This window comes from Lacerta agilis, chromosome 13 (assembly GCF_009819535.1).
Source record: "Lacerta agilis isolate rLacAgi1 chromosome 13, rLacAgi1.pri, whole genome shotgun sequence".
Taxonomy (NCBI): Eukaryota; Metazoa; Chordata; class Lepidosauria; order Squamata; family Lacertidae; genus Lacerta; species Lacerta agilis.
In genome coordinates, this window is record NC_046324.1 from 46,118,250 (window position 1) to 46,135,789 (window position 17,540).

General features: G+C 48.0%; 1 protein-coding gene across 1 annotated transcript in view; it reads right to left on the reverse strand.

The window, feature by feature from the left end:
* The window catches only part of MYO15A (myosin XVA), a 106,430-nt gene that overhangs the window by 18,159 nt on the left and 70,731 nt on the right, over positions 1-17,540 (reverse strand). The window contains exons 42-52 of the mRNA XM_033166496.1: positions 16,056-16,131; positions 14,615-14,730; positions 12,151-12,269; positions 11,036-11,177; positions 10,828-10,939; positions 10,199-10,273; positions 7,141-7,346; positions 5,445-5,581; positions 3,811-3,883; positions 2,366-2,438; positions 1,062-1,135 (exon numbers count right to left, since the gene is read on the reverse strand). Coding sequence (XP_033022387.1) covers positions 1,062-1,135; positions 2,366-2,438; positions 3,811-3,883; positions 5,445-5,581; positions 7,141-7,346; positions 10,199-10,273; positions 10,828-10,939; positions 11,036-11,177; positions 12,151-12,269; positions 14,615-14,730; positions 16,056-16,131 — 1,203 coding nt within the window. The remainder of the gene's footprint in view (positions 1-1,061; positions 1,136-2,365; positions 2,439-3,810; positions 3,884-5,444; positions 5,582-7,140; positions 7,347-10,198; positions 10,274-10,827; positions 10,940-11,035; positions 11,178-12,150; positions 12,270-14,614; positions 14,731-16,055; positions 16,132-17,540) is intronic.

Here is a 17,540-nt window from a genome sequence, read left to right on the forward strand (position 1 = left end):
GAAGAGCATGCTTTAGACTACAGGCCATTAATTGGTAGACTGGGACCCGTGACCAGGTCACAGCCTGGTCTAAGGCGGTTGCAGCGATAGCATGTTTGGCTTAAAAGCAGGTATCAGGTTGGAAAAGGTTGAAGGCTGCTGCTCTAAGGCTAAGGGGCAGCCCACGCTGTGTCCTCAATATGTTGTTGGACTTTAAAGGGGTCACCATTGTGTTGGGGCCTGTGGGCACATGTGGAAATTGGAGAAACCTTCGTGCGCACGATGCATGCACAAGGCTGCAATGGAGCGCAAGCCGCAACGTTATTGTACTGGCTACAACAGAACGCTTCTTGCAAGCCTGATTTCACAGGAAGGAAGTGAACCTATGGGTGCATGTTCACCTGTGGGTGCCACGATGGTGAGCTTTGGACTATACTATAGCAGCTGCACTCAAGAATGAGAATGTTTATTAGGAGGTATTTGGGAGAGGCCAGAGCAACTAGGCTGGCTTGGTGAGTGCAGCCCCAGTGCAGATATAAGGAGGGAGTTCCTTCAGCTCCGGACTTCGTTGGGGATTGTTTATGCATTGGCTCCACAGGTTCCATTCCCCGCAAGGGCCAGAAAGCAGCTTATTCTTGAAAAAAAACCTGGCATAAGCCAAAAATGCCCAAAAGGCTACAGTGCTCAAGATCACTTTTTGCCATTTGGTCAAATTTTATTTTATTTACAAATACAAGTGGCTCAGGGATGCAATGTCCAACAGATCTATGCGAGAGTCTGGATTTAGCACAGTTCAATGTAATTCTTAACCTTTTTTGGGGGGGGGGAATATTATGTAATTGTTTTAATTTAGACCATGGAATCCTTTGGTAATTAGAGACCACATATCCTTTTCCTCTTGATATGTTTGATTACTGATTCTGTAAATTACAAAGCTGCACCCTGCACTTCCATACTGGCAATTGAGACAACTTCTCCCTTTACAAAAAACTAAATTGTCTTTCATTTCTTTTCCCCCTGTGACTTGCTTGCTGCTATTAAAATTCAGTTTAAAAACCTGAAAAGAAAGGAAGCTTGATTACCTTGAGAAGAGCACACACCACCTCTAGCTCAGTTTGTCCTTTGAGTGGGAGGTCGCCCATAAACTTCATCACAGCTGGAAAAGCAGATGCAGATAACAGAGAGAGAGAGACTCCAGATAAGAAATTAAGAAGAACCTGTTGGATCAGGCCAGTGGCCCATCTAGCCCAGAGTCCTCTTTCCCACATATTGCCCCTGGGAAACCCAAAAGCAAGACCAGAGCACAACATCACTTGCAATTCTTAGCCACTGGTATTCAGAAAGACATACAAACTCCGACAGTGGAGACAGAGCCTAGACACTGTAGCTGGTAGCCAATGACAGCTTTATCCTCTGTGATTTTTTCTAATCCTCTTTTGAAGCCACCCACCTTATGAGAGAATTCCTTAGTTTATGTGCTCCAAGATCATTTGGCACACGCACACGCACACACACACGCACACAGAACGGAACTACAGCTTTACGAGAAAAAGATACTGCCCCCATGCCTGATCACTTTTCTCCTTATGCGATCAGAGGAAGTGATACTTCCATAGCTGTCAAGTCTCCCCTTTTTTGCGGGAAACTCCCTTATTCCAAGCCGTTTCCCACTGCTATCCCTTATTGTTGATATCCCTTAAATTTCCCTTATTTCCGGGAAGGAGAGTTGGAGTCCGGGGACTCCTTGGGTCCCTGCATTTCTCAGCCCTGCCTGCCTGCCTACCTCACAGGACTGTTGTGGGGATTAAATGAGGACTAGGACCAGGGAGCTCCTTGGAGAAAAAGGTGGAATATAAATACCTAATAACAAACAGACAGACAGACAGATTATATATAAAGAAGAAGATAAAATAGACGAATGTTTCTCGGCAACAGGTGCTCAGATTAAGCATTGCTGCCCCTAACTGGAGGCCGAGCAGAGCCAACCTGGCCAGAAGCCACCAGTGGTCCTCTCCTCCTGCATGAATTTGCCTAATCCTTTTCTAAAGCCATCCAAGTTGGTGGCCATCGCTGCTCCCTGTGGCAGGGAGTTCCAGAGGTTAACCATGTGCTGCATGAATAAGTGCTTTCTTTTCTCTGCCCTGATTTCTCTTTCCTGGTGTAAATTAATTTGTAGCCTGGGGGGATTACCGCGGCGTGGACTGTCCCTGAGAACCGTAGACTGTCCCCGGGACAGGTGAGGGTGCTGATCCCTTATTTTCAAATCCGAAACTTGACAGCTATGGATACTTCTGATTACCAGCTGCTGGGAATCGCAGGAGAGAAGTGTGCTGTTCTGCTCGGGTCCTGCTTGTGCCTTCCTAAAGCCGACTTCCCTGCTCCTCACCTTGGAAAGTTTCTGCAGCTATTTTGTTCAGGCTGCTGTCTGTGAATTCAATGAGCGACTCCTGGATGGGGGCCTGTGCAGGGAAGGAAGGAAGACTTGGCTTGGTGCCACAGGCAATGGGCAAAGGCATCAGGGCAAGCAAAGAGGTGTGGCAGTTGCACACAATGCTTTACACCATGGGGAGGCAAACTAAGGCCCAGGGGCCGGGTGCGGCCCAATCGCCTTCTCAATCCGGCCTGCAGACAGCCTGGGAATCAGCGTGTTTTTACATGAGTAGAATGTGTCCTTTTATTTAAAATGCATCTCTGGGTTACTTGTGGGGCATAGGAATTCGTTCACCTCCCCCCCCAAAAAAAAATATAGTCCGGCCCCCCACAAGGTCTGAGGGACAGTGGACCAGCCCCCTGTTGAAAATGTTTGCTAACCCTTGCTTTACACACTTGAATAAAATCCCTTGGACCTGAACTGCATTAGTTTAACTAAACACAGAAGAGGAGACTGGCATTTTATTTCATGGGTTGTATCCAGTTAAGCTTTACTTAGAGTAGGTCCATTTAAAATAATGGACCTACGTTAGTCATAGAATCATAGAATTGTAGAGTTGGAAGGGAATCTCCTTTCTTGTAACCTGAATCCATTGGTTCGAGGGCTACCCTACAGAGAAGGAAAAAACAAGCTCGCTGCATGACAGCCCTTTAGATATTAATTTCAATGAGTTTACTCTGAATATGACGTAACACCGGATACAAACCATTTAAAAAAAATACAACTAGTTTTTAATGTTTATCTTTATAAGCATTTTTTAAATGTATATTTTAGACTGCCTTTCGCAAACCGTTTAGAGGTTGTTGGGGGTTTTTTTGGTTTTTTGGAGGGGGGGGGAAATGGTGTATAAATGTTGCTAAACATAAATACTGTAACTGTTCGGGGATGCAGCAGGCAGGGATTTCTCCAGTGCAGGCTATACATTCATGAGTGGTTCAGTGACATGGGGCATGTCAAATTTTTCAACTTTCAAATCCCCCAAGTGAGGGGTACTAAAAAGTTGTAACGTGTAACCCAAGAAAATATTTAATGAAAGCAATTTAAAAAGGAAAAAAAAAACATGACTTGGGAATTCAAAATATATTTTGGTTAAATTAATATAATTTACTTTTGCTGGGTACGTAAAATGTATGTCAAATTGCATAGAAATCATTAAAACGGATTGCTAAGTACTTGCAGTTTTATTATTATTATTATTGGGCATTACCTGACATTTGAAAATTAAAATTCTTTGGTTTTCTGAAAGCACTTTATGTGCTTCTTCATCAAACATAGTCTTACCAAGCTAAATGTCGTCCAACCACACAGCAGTGGGGTCCCATTCGGGTCCACAATACACACATGGAGAGGCAGCCAGTGAGAAGAAAACTGTCATTGCTCAAGAAAACTATTTGCATTACCTTGGTGAATTTCAGAATATCTGCCATGCCATTCGATTCACCACTTTTTTTGGATTTCTGCTTGTTGGGATCCCTGAAATTAATTCCAGACATGAATTACAACCTGCCTCTCAGGGAAGGTTCCAGATGGACAGGGTCTTTCCCAGGGGTCAGCAGACTTACCGCGCCTCGGGCCAGTGTCTCCAGCGCCAATCGCGTGGCAGGCCGGAGAGCGCGCGCCCATGCGCATGTGCACATGCTATTTCTGCCGCACTTCCAGGTTGGAGGAGCACCGGAAATAGTTTGTGCGCATGTGCACGGGCCTCCTCCGACCCGGATGTGCACCGGAAATAACACTTGCGCATGCGCACAAGCTATTTCCGGTGCTCCTCTGACCTGGAAGTGGGCAGCCGCGCAGCACAGCACCGGTAAGAGCAGGTAGCGGCAGCAGGGGTTGCTGCGGGCCGGATAAGTCCCTCGGGCCTTATACGGCCCGCGGCCCTTAGTTTGGGGACCCCTGGTCTTTCCCTCTTCCCTTGGGATCTGTGACTGCCTGGTCCATTAGGGACCAGCTCAAGCCCACCAGGGGGAACCATTCCCTGCCCTTTTTGCCAGTGAGGGGCATTTCGTCCACAAAGATTTCCCAAATTGCAACTCATTTCCACATGCTAATAAATGGAGTAAAGAGGAGGGGCTATAACTGGGACAATTGTGTGTGTGTGGCCACCTCCGCAGCATACATTTGAAGCACCATGAAACCACTTTCAGCAGCCATGGCCTTCCTCCCAAAGAATTGTGGGAGCTGCAGTTTGTTAAGGGTTCAGAGAGTTGTTAGGAGACCCCCTATTCCCGTGCCTGAAGCTGGTTATACCGTAAGCATTTTGCCAGCATGGATTTGCTGCTGCCTTTGCTGTGAACCGATGCATGATTATAAAGTAAGTAAATCTTTATTTTTATTTTAATTACAAGTTGTTGCCTGATTCATTGTTAAGCAGGGGAAGAAGGAGGGAAGCCAGCTTACTCCATACCTGGACTAGCTCAAAACAAGGTTTCGCAGCCTAAATCCTATGCGTTTAATTTTGCTGCCAAGGATGGGGTTTTGAAACTCTTCTTAAGCCACACATGTGGGCACATGGAGGGATAAAGTGCAATTAATATACCCTCTCCTACCCGTTAAAACCCATCCCATGCTGTCTTGCCTGCCACACATACACATATCCAGCTATAGGGTGCAGTAGCTTGTGGGTCTGTTTTCCTCTTCAGGCAACCCCCCCCCCAACTTATCTCACTTCAACCTCCGATGCAATTTACTTCTTTGAGAGGCAAACGATTTTCGCGAATCGCGGTGGCTGACATGCTGCAAGAGGGCCAACTGCCCGTGGCAAAGAGTGGGCAATCTTGACTTACCTCTTGGTCATCCCAAGTCATGCGATGATCGCACCCCGTAAACGTTAGCGGGGGTGTTATAACTAACTGGTATGCTGAGGTGGGCGAAGGGGCACGGTTGCAGCGCCCCAGAATTCCTTTGCTTTCCTTACAACGGGGGATTGCAGCCTCGGGACACCAACTCTGACACACCAAAGTTGAGATGACGGCCTCCGTTTCTCGAGGGCAAACAAGCCCTTAGGGGGCTCCGTCCGTCCGCACGCACTCACATCTTTGCCCTCTGCCCTTCTCGGAAATACTTCTTGGAAAACTCCAGCATGTTGAAGGGGCCGCCTCGTGAGCTGACGTCCTTGGCGCCCTCAAAGCCCTCTGCACTCTCTGCGAATTCGCTGCCTGCCAGACACACCTGGGGGGAAAGAAAGGAGAGGCCCAGGGTGTTCGTCTCATGATGTTCTTGGGAACGTGCAGGCAAAAGTCTTTTTGATAAGGCCACAGACCTATTGCAGCCCAGCTAGAACTGGGACTCTGCCTGCTCCTTCCAGTTCTCAGTTCCCCTAATGCGGTGGCAATGGGTTTAGTGGCAGAGGGCTTGGGTGGCTTGCAAAGAGGGGGCACCTATCCAGGAAGGGAGATAACATGTGCGGTTGCCCTTATAACGCAGGTGCCAGAGTGGCTCAACCTCTCCTTGGGTCCAGTGGCTCAGAGGAAGAGGCATCCACTCTGCACAGCAAGGTTGGAGCAAGGTTTAATTAAATCAATTACCGTATTTTTTTCGTCTATAAGATGCCCCCCATGTATAAGACTCCCCCTATTTGGGGGGACTCAGATTTAAGAAAATGGTCTCGGCACTATCTGTGTATAAGGTAAAGGTAAAGGGACCCCTGACCATTACCGTGTTTCTCCTAAAATAAGACACCGGCTTATATTTTTTTCCCCTTGACAAAACACAGTATGGCTTATTTTCAGGGGATGTCTTATTTTAACCGCGTCGCATCGGTATGCTACATAGCCACGCCTCTCCAGGCTGTTTTAATGGGAGGTGCCACGTCACTATGGCTTATTTTCGGGGAATGGCTTATATTTCGTAAATGCATAGAAATCCTGCTATGGCTTATTTTATGGCTATGTCTTATTTTAGGAGAAACACGGTAGGTCCAGTTGTGGACGACTCTGGGGTTGCAGCGCTCATCTCGCGTTATTGGCCGAGGGAGCCGGCGTACAGCTTCTGGGTCATGTGGCCAGCATGACTAAGCCACTTCTGGCGAACCAGAGCAGCACATGGAAACGCCGTTTACCTTCCCGCCAGAGCGGTACCTATTTATCTACGTGCTTTCGAACTACTAGGTTGGCAGGAGCGGGGACTGAACAACGGGAGCTCACCCTGTTGTGGGGATTCGAACCGCCAACCTTCTGATCTGAAAGCCCTAGGCTCTGTGGTTTAGACCACAGTGCCACCCGCGTCCCATCTGTGTATAAGACGCCCCCTAATTTTTGACATAATTTATTAGGAAAAAAACCCTAGTCTTATACATGGAAAAATACGGTAATCAAAACCTGAGGCCCAGATGCAGCCCGCCCACCCCACACCCCGTCTTCTCTGTCTGGCCCTCATAATTCTCTCCAGGCAGCACCCCTCTAATGGAGAGGAATGGCCAAGGCACGTAGGGGAAACTGCCAAGGGGCCACTGTTGCTGCATCGCCAGTATCTGCCGCCTGAGGCACCTGCCTAACGGTAGGGCTGGGCTTGCCCTGCAATTCTCCTACCAAGATGAACGGCAAGGAGGAAGAGAGCATGGTGCTTTAGGGACAGCTTCCTGGCAGTCTGCCCTCTCTGGTCACCTTGGTGAGAGAGTGGTGGGCATTGCAACGTTCCTGGGTCTTCCTTCCTCGCCCCGAATCCTGCTTCCCACTTCGCTTTGAGACCTGACATGAGAAGCATGGCCACCCCGTCCACATTGCACTCGCCTCAGTCTTCTTGTCAAGCTCCTGAGCCACGGCTGCGGATGCAACAGCCACAGCCACCGAGGCCGGGACAGCCACTTTGGCCTGCTTGTCCCTGGGCTCCTCCTTCTTCTCCGTGGGAAGGTGGGTAAAATCTGGCGCTGCCACCGGCTGGACGCAATCGGCAGGGAAGAAGCCCGATTTCCCATAGATGGCACCAAACTTCCATCCTACGCCAGAAAGAACAGCATTGAGTTATATGCTGTCAATATCCCCACCCCACCCCTTTCATGGTGGTAGAGCTGCTGCTGCTCCCCCTCGACATCAGGCCAAGGGCTTTCATCTGTCATGGCAGAAAATGGAGACAGATAGATGGAGGCAGAGGAGAACTATGCCCCTAACAGTCAGTGGAAGAAGAAAGCATTTTTTTCAGGGCTCAAATCTGCAGTGGGTCTTCTTCTTCTACTACTTCCTTTCCCCCCTCCCCCCGCTTTTAATTTTGATTTTCGCAGTGGGTCTTGAACCTCCAGCCTTAGGGATGGCAAGTGGGCATACAGCTTTTATACTGCCTCTGGACAAGAAGGCAACTGCATCAAATAGGCCAAAGGGCCATTCCATGAAAAATGAGCCTGATAAGAATGCTAGATGAGCGCTGGACTTTGGTGAGGAAGATTCCAAACGTGCAGTCTAACCATTTTTTTAAAAGCTAAAGACAAAAGAAGTTTATTTTATGGACCTTCTTTTCAAAAGTCCACCCACGTAGTCTTCACAGAAGTGTTCAAGTTAAAAGTTTTCTGATGATTGTCCCACCCGTGACAGCATTTTTTCCTTAATTTTTGTATCGTTAAATTTCTTAAACTTAATTCCCGATTGCATAGTTGTAACCAATAAACATTGATTTAAACAGATATGCTGAGTTTATCATTGATTCACCTCCCAACTCACAGAGTTTTTCCATAAATCAAACTTATCCCAAGCTCCATGTCCTTTTTTTGTCCCACCCGTGACAACACTTTTAACATTTAATACAATTGTCAAAAATATCCATAAAAATAATAAAAAATTAGTAAAATGTTCAGTAGCTTATTAAGAACATAGTTTAAATTTGGGTTGTTAATTTTTATGTATATTTACATTGTTACACATGTGTGAATACCAAAAAAATGGTCAAAGTGTCCCACCCGTGACAATGGAATGGCCCCAAAGTACCGGTAGGTCATGGGATAGTCCCTGGTCAGAGTTCCAGGTCAGATTTGCTTGAGCAGCTGGGACCCCCGAGCCCCGTCTGCATGATACATTTAAAGCACTATTGCAAACTGTACTTTAAACACTTATTGCAAACAGCAGGGCCTGGTTTGATGAGGCCCCTAAGCTACTGAAGGTAATGGGGCCCTTTATATGTCCAGCTGTCCTTTGTCAACAACAAATTGTCACTTTTTTTGTGCTGAATATATGCTATATGGTAATTTATGGAGCCAATAGGTATCTAAAGCCATTTGCATATAACAAAGTATGCATGTTATTTTATTTTATTTGTTTGTTTATTTTATTAAACATTTTCTTGATTTACAAAATTGTGTGCAATGTCTCTCTCGTATTTTTCCCATGTAACATTTGTACAAATCAGTTTTGGTTGTTGAGACATTAGGGAGAGAAGGGGGGGAAAGGTGGGTGGGATGGGGGACAAAGTATGTATTTTATCAAAATAACTGTTGAACTGAAATACAGTTAAGAAGAAGTATATTAATAGTGAAATACAATTAAGAAGAAGTATATTAATAGTGAAATAATTATTAAGCTCTAACTTAAAATTATGTAGGTTTTCTTTTGTTTTTTATCTTATATTTTGGAAATGTACATCCAGGTTTTTTTTCCCCCTTTCCCCCTTTTTTTTGGCGGTTCCCAAGAGAGTGGGGCCCTAAGCTATAGCTTGTTTAGCTTAAACGTAAATCCGGCACTGGCACACAGTCATGGCTTCCCCCAAAGAATCCTGGGAAGTGGAGTGCCTTAAGGGTGATGTCAGTTGTTAGGAGACGCCTATTCCCTTTCCAGAACTACAATTCCCAGAGCTCCCTGGGAAGAGGGGTTGACGGGTGAACCACGCTGGGAACTGCAGCTCTGCGAGGCGAATGGGGGTCTCCTAACAACTCACATCACCCTTAATGAATGACAGCTCCCAGAATCCTCGGGGGAAAGACACAGCTGTTAAAAGTGGTACGAGGGTGCTTTAAATCTATAGTGCAGATGGGACCCTGCTCTTGAGGGAAGGAACATGCGACGTTTGTGGGAATATGTTTTTAAGGTGCTCCTGCACCTGTTTGCTTTATGTTTATTTAAAGGTAACCTTCCGCGCTAGGAAGGAAGGGCAAAGGATCCAGCAGAGAGTTTGCTGCATGGATCCCTCCGCGTTTGGGGCAAAGCGCGCCAATTTAGCCAATGTAACGGTCAGTTGATGGTTTCCCGCCCAGAAACTAGCTTAGAGACAAGGTTGTGATTGGTTCTTGTGAATGTTGTGACGATGTTTGATTTCTTAATAAATAGCCTCCGCTCTCTGTAGCGTGTGTGGAGAACGCGCGAGAAAAGCTAGAGAGAAACCGAAAGCAAAACCAGCCGCACAGAGCAGTTGAGAGCTTCTTCGCCATTGACTGCAGTCTCTTAGTATTTATTTCTTTTATTTCAAAAACTTTTATTTGGCCTTCTAAGTTTTGGCCGCTACCTAGCTTAGCCTATCTTTCTCTCCGGAGACCTCCGGAATCTCCGGAACCTTCAGATACCTGCAGAAACCTTCGGAAACCTTCAGTAACCTTCAGAACTCACGACAACTACCTTCAGATCATAGCCAGCAGACCCTTTCACAACGCAGTGGGAGCAGGAACTCCGGGATTACTGGTCGTCCCATCTGCTGGCTATCCCCACAGACGTTGCCTTGTACCACATGTCTGTGATCTGCCACTGAGCATGACCAGCATGCATAGGCCACTTTTTAGCGTACAGGAGTCCGTTTGCCCAGGAGAGAGAGAAAGGCCACCGCACACAGGAGAAAGGGGAACAGGGCACATCACAGCACGCAAGAGCCACCCACCAAAATCCTGGGTGCCCTTCTTCACATCCTCCAGGAGCATCACTTTCTTCCGCACCACGCAGCCGAAATAGCGGTCTGTGGGGAGGGGAGAGTCACGGCGGTGTCAAAGGAGGGCATGGAAGACCCTCTTAACCCTAGCCCTGGGCAGGCTCCCGGATTCACAGAGCAGGTGAGCCGGGGACCAGCCTTGATCCTCTGTTGCACCTGCCATTATCCGCCTGCAATCTGCAATAGCCCCTCGGATGTTGTGGCTGCATGCATCCCAACTCTCTGCGCAATATGGCAAGGGAGGAATTTGGATTGGGCTCGCACCCCAACACGGGACAAGACGCGCGCTGAAATCCTTTTGAACTGACTGCGCTGCTCCGAATTTTGCGGAACAGGTTATCCGTCCCAAAAGATGTGTGCAAAATATGTGGATGTATTCGGAGAAAGTCTGCATATATTAGTGAAAATAATGCAGGGGGGAAATGGATTGCACCAGGTAAATGGCTTGCAAAAATGTGTAGACTGTGCAAAACTGCATATGAGAAAAAGGCTCTATGTTAGGAGCAACATAGACTGAAATGCTCGTGGTTTTTTGTGTTGCTTCCCATCCTCCCCCCACAGACTTCCTGCTGGTCTCTCACCTTGATCCAAGCCTTCCATTGGCCGCAGGCAAATGATGTCTCCTTTATGGAACCGTAAGAGGCTTTTATCGTCTGTAATATGGTTCTTGATCGCAACCATGTACTGTGAATCCTAGAAGGGGGGAAAGACAAAGGGTGGGTGGCGGGGGGGGGGGAAGCAGGGGTACAAGGTGCTCCCAAAGAAAGGGTCTCTGCTATGTCTTTTTACCTTCTTGAGTTCGTTGAGGAAATAGTCAATCAGTGCCTTAATTTGGGCAGCTTTGGGGGAGAAAAGGATGAGCTTCTCGTTGGTGAGGTTGACCTCCAGCATGTTCTTCGAGCCAGTGGTCACAAAGAGGATGTCGCCATAGCTGTGGCAAAAGGAAAATGGGGTTAATTGCCAAGCTTGGAGGTCAGTGGTGCTGAAGGTGGATCCAGGAAAGGCAGACACACAGCACATTTGGACGATGGTACTGATGACCTTCCTCCAGGGTTCTCAGAGGGGAATATGGGGGGGGGCACTGCCACAAAGGGAGAGACTCCGTCTGTGGACTGAGGGCATTGTCAGGGAATGGCCCAGGGTGAAAGCCTTTTGTGCTGGGGCCCCAGAAGTCGTGCCCCCTTTCCTCCCAGGGCAGCTGGGTGCACTGCAACGTGGACTGCTGGTGAAACCCCCAACTACCCACCTGTTAAATGGTAAGGTAAAAGGTAAAGGATCCTTGGATGGTTAAGTTCAGTCAAAGGCGACTATGGGGTTGCAGTGCTCCCTTTGCTTTATTGGCCGAGGGAGCTGGCGTACAGCTTCCGGGTCATGTGACCTGCATGACTAAGCCGCTTCTGGCGAACCAGAGCAGTGCACGGAAACGCTGTTTACCTTCCCTCCAGAGTGGTACCTATTTATCTACGTGCACTGATGTGCTTTCGAACTGCTAGGTTGGCGGGAGCTGGGACAGAGCAACGGGAGCTCACCCGTCACACGGATTCGAACCGCCGACCTTCTGATCAGCAAGCCCAAGAGGCTCAGTGGTTTAGACCACAGCGATGAGCTACAGACTTTCCCCTACAAACTGAGTCGGACCTTTGGTTCATCTGGCTCAGTGCTGACTACACTGATTGGTAGCGGCTCTCCAGGGTGTTTCAGGCAGGAGAGTCTCCCATCTCTACCTGGAGATGCTATGGATTGGTCCTTTTGCATGCAAACCAGGTGCTCCACCACCAAACTACACAGCCCTTCCTTGATGCTGCCAGCTGATGAGACCCACTCCTCACTAAACCTACCCACATTTCCCTGATCTTCACCTTTCCATCTCCTCCCAGGGATCCCAGCCAACCCTGCAGCCTCACCTGTAGCCCCGCAGCACCCGGAGCTGCTCCCCAGGTAAGTTGGTGCCCTTGACCAGCCGCAGCAGTTTGATCCCAGTGTCAGACACAGCCAGGATCTGCACTCCGGTGCCCACACTGCCCTGAAAGGAGCAAGACAGAGCCATTAGGCGTGGCGTGGCTCAGTTCATGGTGGGAGGGTGAGCCTGGAGAGCAATGGGCATCTAAGAGAGAGCAATGCCTTGGATGAAGGACAACATGCAAATACAGGTGGGTAGCCGTGTTGGTCTGCCATAGTCGAAACAAAATAGGAAATTCTTTCCAGTAGCACCTTAGAGACCAACTGAGTTTGTTCTTGGTATGAGCTTTCGTGTGCATGCACACTTCTCGTGCATGCACACGAAAGCTCATACCAAGAACAAACTCAGTTGGTCTCTAAGGTGCTACTGGAAAGAATTTCCTATTTTGTTTCAACATGCAAATACTAATTCTTTATTACAGTCGACGACCACCACACACACACACACACACACACACACACACACAAAGACACATGCAGAATCAATAATCAATGCAATTTAAAATTGATCTGAGATTTGATCTAAAAGGAGTTGGCCGTCTTAAAACTAAAGTACTGTATATTAAACTTAATAATTATTGCTTTAAGAGAATTAAAATGACAACATGCAAATTTAATAATTAATAATAAAATAAGTAAATAATTTAAAAAGCACTGAGTGGTTTACAGAAAATGTACAGTAAAATTGCAGATGGAATCAGATGTTAAAAATAAGTTAGCCAAAAGAAATAAAAAGAGAACAGGTTGTTCCCTTGTTATGTGTTGGGGTCCTCAGAGTTTGTAGGTGTTGCGACACCCATAATTCCTGGAATTAGTCAAAGTTAGAATTAATCAAGGTTTGATTAAAACAGCGGCAAACACTGCTGGTTTAAGGATAACAAGGCAGCCCATCTTGACGCAGCTGGGTGGGGATGAGCCATCAAGAAACAAAGGCTGAAAGGGCCAGTTATTAGAGCAGCCACAAGGCAGAAGACTTTGTTGGACACGGGGGGGGGTGTTGCCAGGGTTACAGGGGGCAATGGCGTAAGTGGAGGGATAAGCCATGTTTGGCAAAGGCTCCTGGGAGAAAGAAGGAGCAGGCAGAAGCCATGTCAGCTGCCAGGAACTGGCTGTTACAAAGAGACACAGAGATGGCTGCTGGGCTGCCTTTGAATCCAGAGCTGCTCTTCTGTCGGACACAAACCCCCCTTGAGATGTGAATGCTGGAAATCCCTCCACTGTAGACTCGGGTTGTATATATGTGTGTAAACCAAACGATATATCATAAAGACACCATAGTGTACAATGTGCCTCAAACCCTGGTGTAAGGTCCTTGGATGGTTGCTCAGGAGAAACCAGGCAAAACTCCAGCCGTTCCTTTAGTAGTTTTATTGTGCATACTATGTACAGTGCAGAGCTTAAAAGTTCATGTCTGTATCAACCGTCTGCAGAATCCGGGAGTGGCCCCTTCCGGTTCTGACCCCAACATAAGAGTTTCGGTATACGAAATCTCCGCCTCCCCTCTTTTCGTTTCACCCCTCTGCGCACTTGGGGCGACGGAAATAGCGTGTCTCCCTCCTCACCCCTCTGAGTGACAGGAGTGCAGGGTCTCTCCAACATCTGCAGAGCCTCGACTCTCCAGCTCCCGAGTTGCCTGCCCCTCCCCACTGGAGACTTTGCTGCTCCCTCCGCTGGACGAGGAGGTGCTACTGTTCAGGTGGGGCTGAGGCTCTCTTTAGCATCCCGAGAGCCCTTCCACCACCCTGCGCTGAGTCGGGGACAGTTCCCTGACACCTGGTTAAGGGCCAAACCGCCTGAAATGTTGCATTGCTCAGAGATTGGGGTGGCTGGTAATAATATATTACAATATATTACATGTCTGGGTAGACTTGCTTAAAATTATTTTTAACAGATACCAAAAGCAGTACAGCAAAGGTGCCTGCCAAGTTTCAATGGGCCGTGAGCTCCAAAGTTTGGCTTTATGCTGGCTTTTTAAATTGTTTTATTCTCTTTCCAGTTTCTGCCTGGTTCTGGACTCCTCACCCTGTTTCTGAACTCCTGAATTGTGGCTTCTGGCCTCTGTGTCTGATGCTGAGCCTGTACTGTTAGCCACCTGAATAAAGACATCTTTCTTGCTCACAAGAGGCTCTGTCTGCATGTCTTGGGTGGGAGCAGGACAGGCTGTGGCTAAAGCAGTGGATCCTGTCCTATGACAGAGAGGGAACCCTATGGACCCCCAGATGTTGTTGGACTCCAGTTCCCATCATCAGCCCCAGTCAGCATGGCCAATGGCCAGGCATGATGGGAGTTGGGAGTTCAGCAACATCTAGAAGGCACCAGGTTTCATTTACTCAGTTTGTCTGGATTTAAACGGATCCCACAGAATATTTTTTTTGCTGCGATAAGGGTGCACATGCGGGTGCTTCTTACCGTAGCAGGGAAAAGGCGAGAGAAATACACTTCCCAGCAATCCCGGGCGACGCTGATGATCTCCTTCTTGACGCTTTCATCGGCCACCGGACTAAAGGAGTCCAGCTTGTTTTCCGCTGAGGAAAGAAACAGAGGCTGGCTTTACACCACTCTCGGATCCCTCAGTTACTTGTGCGTGAGAGAATGGGCAAGCCTAAGGTAATGGCGGGGGGGACCCAGGTGGCGCTGTGGGTTAAACCACAGAGTCTAGGGCTAGCTGATCAGAAGGTCGGCGGTTCGAATCCCTGCCACGGGGTGAGCTCCCGTTGCTCGGTCCCAGCTCCTGCCCACCTAGCAGTTCGAAAGCACGTCAAAGTGCAAGTAGATAAATAGGGACCGCTCCGGCGGGAAGGTAAACGGCGTTTCCGTGCGCTGCTCTGGTTCACCAGAAGCGGCTTTGTCATGCTGGCCACATGACCCGGAAGCTGTCTGCGGACAAACACCGGCTCCCTCGGCCTATAGAGCGAGATGAGCGCCGCAACCCCAGAGTCGGACACGACTGGACCTGATGGTCAGGGGTCCCTTTACCTTTAAGGTAATGGCAGGACTTTGGCTGGCAGGAATAATAAGTCCTGCCTTTGAGGAAGAACCCTGTTTGAACAGGCTACTGGGGGCCCATTTTTAATCTAGCCACATATCCTTCCCACAACAGGCAACCAGGTGGTTTCACAAGTCCACAGGTTCACAGGAAGGCCAGAGTTTGGCCAAAACAACTACCATTCAAAGATACACTGCCCTTGAACATGAGGCTCCATTTAGCCTTCGTGGCTGGCTGCCACTAACAGACCTAGCCTCTATGACAGGAATAGGGAAACTTTGGCAGTGCCGCCGATGTTGTTGGGCTCTACTTCCTGTCTGCCCCAGCCAGCAAAGCCAATGCAGCCAGGGATGAGAAAATTCAGCAGTTTCTCGAAGGCCACAGGGGCCCATCCCAACTTTATGAATCTGTCTCATGTCCTTCTAAAGCCTTCCAAGACAGCAGACACCAGCACATCTTGTGGCAGCGAATTCCATAAACTAAGTAGGTGTTGTGGGAACAACACACACCTTTGTTTGTCCTGAATCTACGCCCAGTCACTGGATGACCCCATAGCTATTGCATTTTGAGAAATGGAGAATAACTTCTCTTTCTTTCTCTCTCTCTCTCCCCCTTCCTTCTTATTTTCCTCTCTCCCCCCGCCACTTCTTCCACACCATGCAGATTATTATAAACACATATGGTAATTTATATGTATATAAATGTTTATTCCCTTGTCCCTCCTTGGATCCCCTTGAACACAAGGGCTGACCTTTTTTTTCTGGAACTCATTTCAGGTCTATGGCTTTATGTTGCCCTGGGGCAGGATAGGGGAGGGAGGAGCCAAAAATAACGAGCCACCCCAGCTGAAACAACAAGGGTTACCGAAAAGGGCCTTCATGCGGAGTCTCTCCTCCTGAGTGATGCGTATGCAGGCCTCGGACAAGGTATCACTGAAGATCTGCAAGGAGAAACACATTGCATAAGTGCCAGGTCTGTGTTGGGTTGCTCACGAGCAAGCAGGCATGAGTCCAAACTGTCTTTTAACAGTTACAGGTAGGTAGCCGTGTTGGTCTGCCATAGTCAAAACAAAATAAAATAAAAAATTCCTTCCAGTAGCACCTTAGAGACCAACTAAGTTAGTTCTTGGTATGAGTTTATTTTATTTTGTTTTGTCTTTTAACAGTTTTATTGTGCAAACTATTTACAGTGCAGAGTGCTGAAAAACATGACCATATCAGTCGCTAGCAGAATCCGGGAGTGGCCCCTTCCAACTGGGACCCCAACATAAGAGTTTCAGTATCCGAAATCTCCGCCTCCCCTCCTTGCGTTTCACCCCTCTGCACACTTGGGGCGACGGAAATGGCGTGTCTCCCTCCTTGCCCGTGTTGTGATATTATGACATGACGAGCTGCGAACGCTGCAGCAAGGTCACAAGACTCAAGAGTCATGTTTCCTCTCTGTGGGAATTACACTGGGCATACCAGCTCCCACACATGTGATGTCATTGTATTTTACTATTGTACTCTCTTCTTTCTGTTTTGCATCAGGAGATGCAAGACGCATTAAGACACAGCTCTGAATTATGAGCTGCTACGCAGAGACATTCTGCTCTAATTCTACAATAAAGTAGATCTTAGCCAAATGGCTGTTGTGTGTGTTGTTTTCAAGCTGGGAACAACCGCATATTACATTGTGCCCCTGGACTCCAGAAGCCAGAGGGCACAGAAGCTTCGTCCGCCTTGGGGTCAATCTCTCAACTTGCCCCCGCGGGAAGTTTTCATAACATTGGTAGCAGTTGGCTGGTTTCCGAACATCGGACCTCTGAAGTCTTCTGCCTGATGTTTATTCTCCGGCGAAGAAAGCAGCCTGAAACAGCGTGCTTCGTTCCGGGGGAGTTTTTTCGTGCTGAAGACGGCCGTTTCCCACCGAGAAGAAGACGCGTTAATTGGACTGTAAGTAGTACCGGACTGATTTACGACGCAATAAACCTCAGAAGGCTAGGTTTGTTAGCTTAATTTGCTTTCTGAAGACAGAGAGTGAAAAGCCTGCTTTTTCGCCACTATGGCAAAGGATAGCAAGCAGAGCAGCAGCTCCCTTTGTCCAATGCTTACTGGACAAAATTACCAGTCATGGTTTTGAATAGCCTCCATGCCGGTTATAGTGCTATTGCATCACAGCTAGGTGCCCTGGATGCTCAAAACTTAACCGTTGCCAGAGTCTTCTCAACTTTGCTAAATGAGCAAGATCGTTGTGCTGCTCAAAATGAGGCTAATGGAAGGGGGAGTGAAGCAAGAGCGTCCTCAACCCCACCTAGTGGTCCAACTGAGCATGTGCAAGCTCTTAAAGTCATACGCTGCACAAACTGTG